Source organism: Lactuca virosa, chromosome 5 (assembly GCF_052849685.1).
Source record: "Lactuca virosa cultivar CGN04683 chromosome 5, Lactuca_virosa_CGN04683_v6, whole genome shotgun sequence".
NCBI classification, from domain to species: Eukaryota; Viridiplantae; Streptophyta; class Magnoliopsida; order Asterales; family Asteraceae; genus Lactuca; species Lactuca virosa.
The window spans coordinates 244,753,403-244,762,847 of NC_136430.1; the positions used below are offsets into that span (position 1 = coordinate 244,753,403).

General features: G+C 32.5%; 1 protein-coding gene across 2 annotated transcripts; it reads right to left on the reverse strand.

Moving 5' to 3' along the window:
- Positions 1 to 6,580: 6,580 nt before the first annotated feature.
- On the reverse strand, positions 6,581 to 8,334 carry LOC145115367 (uncharacterized). Of its 2 annotated transcripts, none has more exons than XM_079051640.1 (2): positions 8,135 to 8,334; positions 6,581 to 7,833 (listed from the first exon to the last, which is right to left on the reverse strand). In XM_079051640.1, the coding sequence occupies exons 1-2, from the start codon at positions 8,208 to 8,210 to the stop codon at positions 6,797 to 6,799; spliced, it is 1,113 nt and encodes a 370-aa protein (XP_078907766.1). In that variant the 5' UTR covers positions 8,211 to 8,334; the 3' UTR covers positions 6,581 to 6,796. The 2 variants fall into 2 exon arrangements, with proteins under 2 accessions (XP_078907766.1, XP_078907767.1); XM_079051641.1 differs by having other exon boundaries at positions 6,581 to 7,845; positions 8,135 to 8,329.
- Positions 8,335 to 9,445: the final 1,111 nt, after the last annotated feature.

The window sequence follows — 9,445 nt, forward strand, 5'->3', positions numbered from 1 at the left end:
TGTGAATATGTAGTTATATGAAAATCTGTTATTGAAATTTAATAAATATAATGTTATGTGTATAATAATGTTAATATATAACTTGTATAATAATTTCTTTGTTTTTAATTTAAAAAATATACTATTAATTTAATTATTAAAAATAATATTTATTGCAGGTTCTTTGAATGCTAATGTTGGAAACATGAAGAGAAGTGATATTGATAAAGAAAAATCTGATTTTGAAAAAGAGCAACCCAAAATAAAAGAGAAAGAAGGTTATGGAAAGATAGTTTTGCCTGAAAGAGAAAAGGATTTCAAAACAATACGTAACGGCTCATCACCAAAATCATTGCTTAAATTATAAAGAAACTTAGTTTGGAGCAAAAGGATTGTGTTAAAGAAATGAAATTTAAAAGCTTATTGAAATTGGAACTTGATGAGTTGCCTTCATCACTTGGTTTCTTTGTTGTTAAAAGATTTGATATAAAAAATGGTACTAAAAGTTATAAATGGAGAAATTAAGGTTAACAGACAAAGTGTGAATGAGATGCTTGGAATTCCAATGGGTGACCAAAAAGTGAAAGACCTTAGTTTTCGACCTGCAAAAGATGAATGTTACAGTAAATGGATAGCCCAATTTGATAAACCAGAAAACATTAGATTGAATGATATCACGAATGCAATTATATCATTAAAAGAGGCTAATTTCAACTTCAAGCTCAATTTCATTTTTCTGTTTGCAACACTCTGGTTGAAGGTACACCCACGGGTAAAATCAATGAGAATATATTAAGGAAGATTTCAAGCACCAAAGATTTTTCAAAAATTGGCTGGTGTACTTACATAATTGACTCGTTGATTAATAAGACACAGTCAAATGTATCACACAATTATAAAGGGTACTTCTATGGTCCACTGACATACTTGTTGGTAATATTTCTTTTTCTTTAAAATTTATTTTAAAACTTTGATTATTACATACAAATTTGACTATGTTCTTTTTATGCAGCTATTATATGTTGACCATGTTGAATTTGATGAAAAAAATGATTTACGATTACGTCTAGCCATAAAAAATTGGGATTCTATCAAGATGAAAAAATGAGAAACTACCAAAATGAAAGTTGGAATGTTTGGAACATGAAAAATTCTTGAAAGATTGGAAAATACAACAGATAAAAAGATTGAGGTAAAAATCTATAAAAACTTTATTAAAGAATAGTTAGATATAAATAAATATTAATGCAAAATATATATACTTGTATGTATATGTTTTTATAAGCAGATGTGAATAATATACATATATGTACAAGTTTTTATTTTACACAGGATTATTTTTCAACTTTGACAAAAACTTTGGAAAGTCTTTCTAAGAAGAAAAGTAAGTTAATATCAACATTTGAAGAAGCAAATGAAAATTTTCAACAAAATGAATATTTAAAGAAATGGGAAAAAGTGTTATATGAACTTGATTTAGTTAAAAAAGATGGAGTGCAGCAGAAAGTTCAGAATATAGTTAGAGAAGCCCATAGTTTGGAAATTGTTCAAAAAGTTCAAAAAACTTTGGAAAATCAATATCTTCTAAAAGCATATGTTGAGGTCAAGGTTATGATTAAAGGGGAAGGACTTCATAAACTTCTGAATAATTTGAGAGAATCAAATTACAGTGAGCAAGATATTATTTCGTGTCTTAATATCACCAAAGAACAACTTAAGGAATTTGATGCCTTCTTTAAAAAATTTAAAAGAAATTCCAAAGGTATATTTTTAAAGTTGAGGGTGAATTTTAAATTATAATAACATAACTAACATCTATTGTCTTTCTATACTAGGATGCGTGAGAAATATCATACAATACAAAAAGGAATTCATGAAACACAGAACAAGGAAGATAATGAAACTGCAATTTGTGACACACATGAGGAGGGTGACACACATCACGAGAATGATAATCAAAAAAATGATAAAGATGCACTTATTGATAATAAATTTAGTTTTGGATCTAGAAAAACTTCTAAAATGGTCAGAACTAGAAAAACTTTTAAAAGGATCACTGAGAACATGTTAAAAAATTTGTAATAGAAAAAAAAAGGAATAAGAATGTCTACAAACAAACCTCTTACTTAGGAGTAGAATGTTAGGATTTAATTCATTATGTGGGCTATTTGGGCAAAATTGTTAGTATGCCCTTTATTTTGTAAACACTATAATACAATATGGCTGTCATATAACCTATATCATAAAGATATTGACTCTAAGTTTAACAACTTTTGGTAAATTATGCAAGTTTTGGTGATGTACAAAGCAACATCTAATTTGAACATTGTGTTATAGTCATCATCTTAGATAAAAAAAACATTCATTTATTAATGCATATTTTAGTATTTCTACTAGGTAAAAAACATATATTTACGCATCCATATTTTTATAATTATCTAAGGTAAAAAATAATCCAAGTGAATTACATTACACTCGCAAAAATATACAACTTACATCAAATTTTCATATTACTAATACAAATTATATTCATTCGCAAAAAAAACAAAAAAAAAATCTTCCAATTTTCACATTCACTTTGTACAAGAACATCAACCACTTCCACTGCAGCTTCTTCAACAAATTTTCTTCACTAAAGAAAGAAAATAAATAAAATGAAAGGAATCACAATCCTTCTACAATATCCTATTCCATTCCATAATGCAAAACAAACACTTTTCATCTGTTTTCACTTGATACACTTTAGTTTCCATGAGTAACTTTCAAATAAAAGTAAATGATTGATTATAGATACCCATGAAAAAGCAATCTATGTTCACATGTGATTATATCATGTAAGAATCACATGTGATTATATAATATGATATTCACATGTGGTTGTATCTTTTAAGATTCAAATGTGAAATTGACAAAAAAAAATTAAAAAAACAATTAATGAAGAACACTCACACAAAATGTATGTGTGCAAATAGACGTAATTCATATGCGATTCATTTGTGATTTACATGTGAATCACATGTCATTCATATGTGATTCACTTGTGATTTAATTGTAATTCATATGTGATTCACATGTGGATTACATGTAACTCATACCGTAATTCGCATGTGAATTACATGTAATTCATATGTGAATTACATGTGACTCATATCTGAATCACATGTCATTCATATGTGATTCACTTGTGATTTACATGTAATTCATATGTGATTCACATGTGAATTACATAATAATATGTAAATCACATGTGATTTACATTTGAATCACATGTGATTTACATGTGATTCACATGTGAATCATATGTGAATAACATATAAATCACATGTGATTCACATGTAATGTCAAATATGGATAGCATTATAACGTAATGTCACCAACCACTCACCACTTTCATCCAGCTTAATAACATAAGGTTTCTCATTCAACTCCTTAAATACACCTTTAGCCCTTTTACAATATCGATTGAAAATGATAAACAAAAAATTGTTAAAACATATTGAAATAGAATATTTTGTAGAAATAGATAAATGGAAGTGGTTTTGTTTTACTACACCAACTATGTACAGTGAAGAGTTCATATTCCAGTAGTAAAAAACATAAAGGAAATTCATAACTAAACAGAATAGTGTCAATAATATAAGAATAATAACTTGTGTAGTTAAAAAAGAATGATTCAAAGACAAATTAAAACAGTAACACAAGAGCAATTTCGACATCGAATTTAGATTTCCAAGACTAAATCCATGGAAACCTAATTACAATTTTATCCATTATCACAAGGAAATTCCAATCTTAATGAATCTAAATTTCACTAAAGAAAACTCAGATACGTATATGCCAGTCAATAAAGTATAATTATTATAAGAATCAAAGGACGTAACATAATCAATTTGAGCCAAAAAACTGATTATTGGACGCTCGATATAAACAAAGTCGATAAAGCTCTGCGGTTGTCCAGTGAAAAACAGTTACGTTCTTGAGATCGATCAGAACTGTCTCATTGCTATACTTCATCAAAAACATATCCAGTCAAAATCAACCAAAGACAAAAAGGAAAAATACTCAAAACATTGGATAAGAAACCTACAATTCTCAACAAAGTTCAAATAATCAGTAGAGGTCGTTAGTACTTACTAGACGAACTTCATTGTCGGTGTGAATGCAAAAGTGACATCGGATAGAGATAGAGAAAGAGCTTTGATGGAGGATAATATCGATTTCGGATTCTAGTTCTGGATTGCGAACAAACAACGATGAAGCTAAGAGAGAAAGAACGATGACGAGAAAGATCTGATTTCAGTACCATAAATGCCCTTCGATTAATTTTAATCCCATGCCCACGTGTTTAATTTCTTCAAATATTTACAAAAATGCCACAAAAGATCTCAGCCTTCTATTATTTTAATCTAACGGCCCTCATTTGGTTCTCGTGTTCTCGGGAAACTATAAGTTCTCAAATGATCATTCACATATATATATATATATATATATATATATATATATATATATATATATATATAGAGAGAGAGAGAGAGAGAGAAAGAGAGAAATTGCAAAAATGGTCACTATGGTATGTATTTGTTTTGAGGTTTAGTCCAAACCTCGAGTTTTTTGGCTTCATAGTCCTTTTGGCCATGCTTTTATGTGGTTTTCCTTCTGAAAACTGAAATTACTGTAAATAATAAAAAAAACACCACCTCTCTCTCTCTCTCTCTCTCTCTCTCTCTCTCTCTATCTGTGTGAAGTATTATCAAAAAAACAAAACCACATACACACACTCATTGCAAGAAAACACACACACTTCTTGGGATGAAGAAGTTCCAACTCAGACTTCCTCCTTGCCGCCACCGGAGAAGACAACGAAACCCATAGTCTCCGGCGAAGCTGATGAAGGTAATGAAGACTGAGAACATGTGTCATCATCTCCTTGACGATCTGAAACCTCTAACCCACCCAACCCCAACGAAGAAGGTTGGTCGATTTCCTCTATCACACACCTCTCGTCCCCCTCTCTCTCATCGGAAAGCGTCATCGTCATTACTAATCTTGGTCTCAACAACTCCAATCTTCTCAAAACTCCTGTAACGACTTTTGACATAGATGCAGGTTACCGGCGGCGAGGAATTAGACCCAGATTACTTTATTATGACTTTTATTTCGTCAATAGGGAGTGTATCTTTAATCATCCTTCAATCGTTCATTTATTTAATGTTTACGTCAGTTACCTTTTCCAAGTCTCTGATTGGTTTATGAACTGTGAAATTGTAATCTTAATTTGGTAAATTTGGGGGATTTTAGGGGAAAATATGTGAATATAAATTGAAGCCGATTGGTGATTTTGGACCTGTAATCGAAGCTAAGCTGGTGGAATCTTTACATATGCTTGAAAAGTAAGGGATGTATGTTCAAGTAAATTGACTCTCCTCCCGGGCAGATACGACATTCAATTGACTGGATAAGTGGCTCTTCTTCACCAGCTAGATCGTATTCTCCTATCAAATGTGAGAGAAAGCAATAAACAAGAAATGTAGTACGTGATAAGAGCTTATTCCAAACTATCAAATGCCAAAAAAAAATATGAGGACAGGGAGATGATCGTGGGGTGGAAGACTGGTTCTATGAAATAAATCTAGGTTGATGGATTATTATGTATGTGTGTGTGAGAGAGAGAGAGGGGGGGAAAGAGGGTTTTATTATTTTTTTAATTATTTAAATAGATAAAAAATGAAAGAAAAATAAAAAATAAATACATAAGTGTATTATAGTAATTTCAGTTTTCAAATGGACTAAAACCATATAGAAACATGGTTAAAATGACCATGAAACCAAAAAAGTCGAAGTTTGCAATCTAGCTTATAAACTAATTTTTACTAAATACTATTAATATATAAGGTAACTTCTCAGCTATGAAATAACTTATTAGCTACCACCTAATTTTTCAACTACTATACGAGTTTTCATCCTAGTTTGATTATTTCTAGGTATCTATTATCTAAATCCTTGTTGAATGTGAGAACTTTTGATGTGGATTATTTATGTGTAAATAATCCATTTTCATACTAGTTTTAACTTATTGACTTCTTATTGCATATGCTACTCTCTTTTTTTCTTTTTTGTTTTTGTTAGTGTTTACTTTGATTCACGCTTTAGTTCCAGGGAAAATTTCATTGTCACACAACAAAATTTTGTTTTGTCCGATTTGTTCACTAAACCTTTTATTGCGCAATAGATCATTAAATTTATTTATAATCTGTCAATTAATTCGTTCTCTCGAATTTAAGAGGTTACCCAGTAACATGGCTGATGTGGCATTAATATGTAATTTGTCTTTATTGTTTGGTAGCAACGTCTTGTAATCCACCTTGATAGCAATTTTTTTTAATTTTTTGAAATTTCAAAAAACAAAATTAACCCTAGAAAAACTCACTTTGTGGGGTTTTAGGTTTTAGAATCATCTGGTGAAATCAAATGTTGGGGAGATTCAAGTTTTTCCAATTCTTCATTTCTTGATCATTTGAGTAAGTGTGCGTGTATGAGTAAGTGTGAGTAAGTGTGCGTGTGTGTAGTGTATACACAAGGCTATGATCATTTGAGTGTTCCATGCATCAAAGAGAATTAGATTATTGATGATTAACAAGAACATCCATTACATATTATAACAACTTGCACCTACATATTTACAGTTTCTACATTTGTATATCACCAACCTGGTCAACACTCGTCATCAAAAAAAAAAGGGTTATAACTTTTAAGCAATTAACCAAACACTAACACAACCCTTCTTTTCCCTTGTTCCTGTTTTTCCTGTATCTTTTTTCTAAACATGGCAATCTTGATTCTTTGTAGATAGCCTCTTGAGGAACTCATAGGTGGTGATCATTGTAGTTGCAGACATAGACATTGAAGCCCATCTTGGCCCCAATCCTCTGTAACAAGCACTCAATCCACCTTCCTTCACCAAATTCCTTATTGTCTGCACAACACTCGGCTTCCCATTACTCCCTTCACCATCTAAAACTTGCAGCCTTGTCTTGATTGTATCCAATGGCATTGTCACCACCGCTGAAAACCCACTAGCCATGGCGGCACTTGCCGCCTGCACTGCCACCACCGCCTTAGAATCCGGCGTAAACCCACCACCATTACCATTACCATTACCATTCCCTTCTTTCTTCAGATAGTAACAACCAACCCCACCCCACACAGCTCGATGAGCCATGGAGTAAGCCACCCACCAGACTGCATTTGATGGAGCATATGTCAGGATTGAAATCCCAAATCCTCTGTATAACCCTCGAACACCATCAGTTTGAATGATCTTCCTAAATGCATCAATTCCACCATTGTATCTAATCTGTGCACCATGTCCACCTTGAACCATTAGTCGCTGGCTCACAACATCAATTGGTGTCCAAACCATTTGAGCAGCCATGGCTGCACTTAACCCAGCTGCAGCGTTAGCAATGGCAGCTGCTTTTGCCTCTGAAAACCCCATTTTCACTGTAACACAACCGACATTACTCTTGGTCATCTCCAATGCCCCCATGTAAAGAGCTCTGGCGGGTATAGTACCCATTAACGATGTCCCAAAACCCCTGTAAAAACCTCTACAACCTTCATGTCGTAAGATGGAGACAGCTAGCTTCAAGCATGGCATGTCTTTTACAAGGACTTGTTTTCTCGTTTTCAGCACCACGATGGGATACAGCATCCCGGAGACACCAGAGAACAAGGCAGCGCCTAGGAAGAAGAACTTTGATTTATCGAGCATCTCCCAATCAATGTCAGCCGGGAGATGGATTTCCGTTCCCGAGTCATCCTCCGCCGTTCCCAAACTCATCTTCGCCACTTTATCTGAATGCTAAACTATATTACAAACAAATCAAAACAACACTGAAAAACACTTCTACTCGGATTGAGTAATTTCCACAAACACCTTACCTACAAACTTAGGTTGATCAATCTGCTACTGATACTAAATTACTAAAACCCCAAAATTAACAAAAACAAAAACCCTAATCCTGAAATTCGTGGTAGACGATAAGTTATCGATTTGTGTCTGTGTGTGTGAGAGATCGAAGCTAATAAGAGTATTACTAAGAATGACTCTTTTTTTCCGTTTACGTAAACAAATTTGAGAGCGAACGTGAGTTACCAAAAACGGATCGAACATATCTGGTGGCGGTTGAGGGTGGTGACCAGAGAGTTGACGGCGACCATCTGATTAACATGAAAAGTAAGATCCGATCAGTGATGGCAAGAGAGAACGGGAGTGAACTGATTTATAAGATAAATCGAAAGGGCACAGAGGCGGCGCCAAGAGAGGAAGGGTGGAAATGGATTTTCAGGACGAGGGTTTTGCTGATCAGGTAATAGGGGACACGTGTCGGTTAACACTTCGAGGAAGTTACCAAAGGTCTAGGTTAATTCTCACCAGTTAGCGGCTGCTTCGGTAACGGAAACAGTAAATCTTTTGTAAAATAATGAAATGAGATATATCTACTTTTCCTCGACTAATGATTGATTTTGTTTTATGTTAATAATTTTTTTTAAGGGGAAAATACAAATCTAGCCAAAATCCTTAATTACTTAACAAAAATTAGCCAAAAAAACCACTTAGCCAAAAATAGCCCACAAAAGAGTAGTCAACTGTAGGTTGACTACTGTTTCGCAAATCGTCTACTGTTTCGTTTTTGTATAATTTTTTTTTTTTCATTTTTAGGATACAAAACCGTAGGTTTTTTAAAACCTACGGTTTCCCCAAAACAGTAGTTAAAACCACCAAAACAGTAGATTTAAAAAATAAAAATAAAAAAAAAACGTATTTTTTCACCCAAAACCGTAGCTACGGTTTGGGAAACCGTAGGTTTCAAGAGGAAACCGTAGGTTTTAAAAAACCTACGGTTTTGTATCCTAAAAATGAATTTTTTTTTTATACAAAACACGAAACAGTAGACGATTTGGCGAAACAGTAGACGAATATCGAAACCTACGGTTTCGTGGGCTATAATTGGACATTTACTAATTTTTTGCTATAAATTGCTAATGACTTCCTTAATTTGGCTAGATTAGTAATTGCCCCTTTTTTTAATTGCTAAAATTTTATTTGAAATTAATCAAACATTTAATTTTGTTTTGATGTTGCGAAAGTTTCGAATGACCTAACACAAATTCTATTACTTTTCAAACACCAGTGAGTTAGTCAATAATGTCATATATTATGCTCAATCAAACGTCATATATAATATACTAGTTGTCAGACTCGTATGCTATACGGAATTACGGATTGATTAAAACAAAATGTTAAGTACAAATAATTAAATGAGAAGTTTATTTGAATTTGAAATTTAAAATAAGTGAAAAAAACATGCAAAAAAAAGTTACAATTATATGTTTAGTTGTTAGATTCGTGTACTAAACGTGTTACTTATAACAAAATGTTAAATACAAATGTTTAAACTGTAAA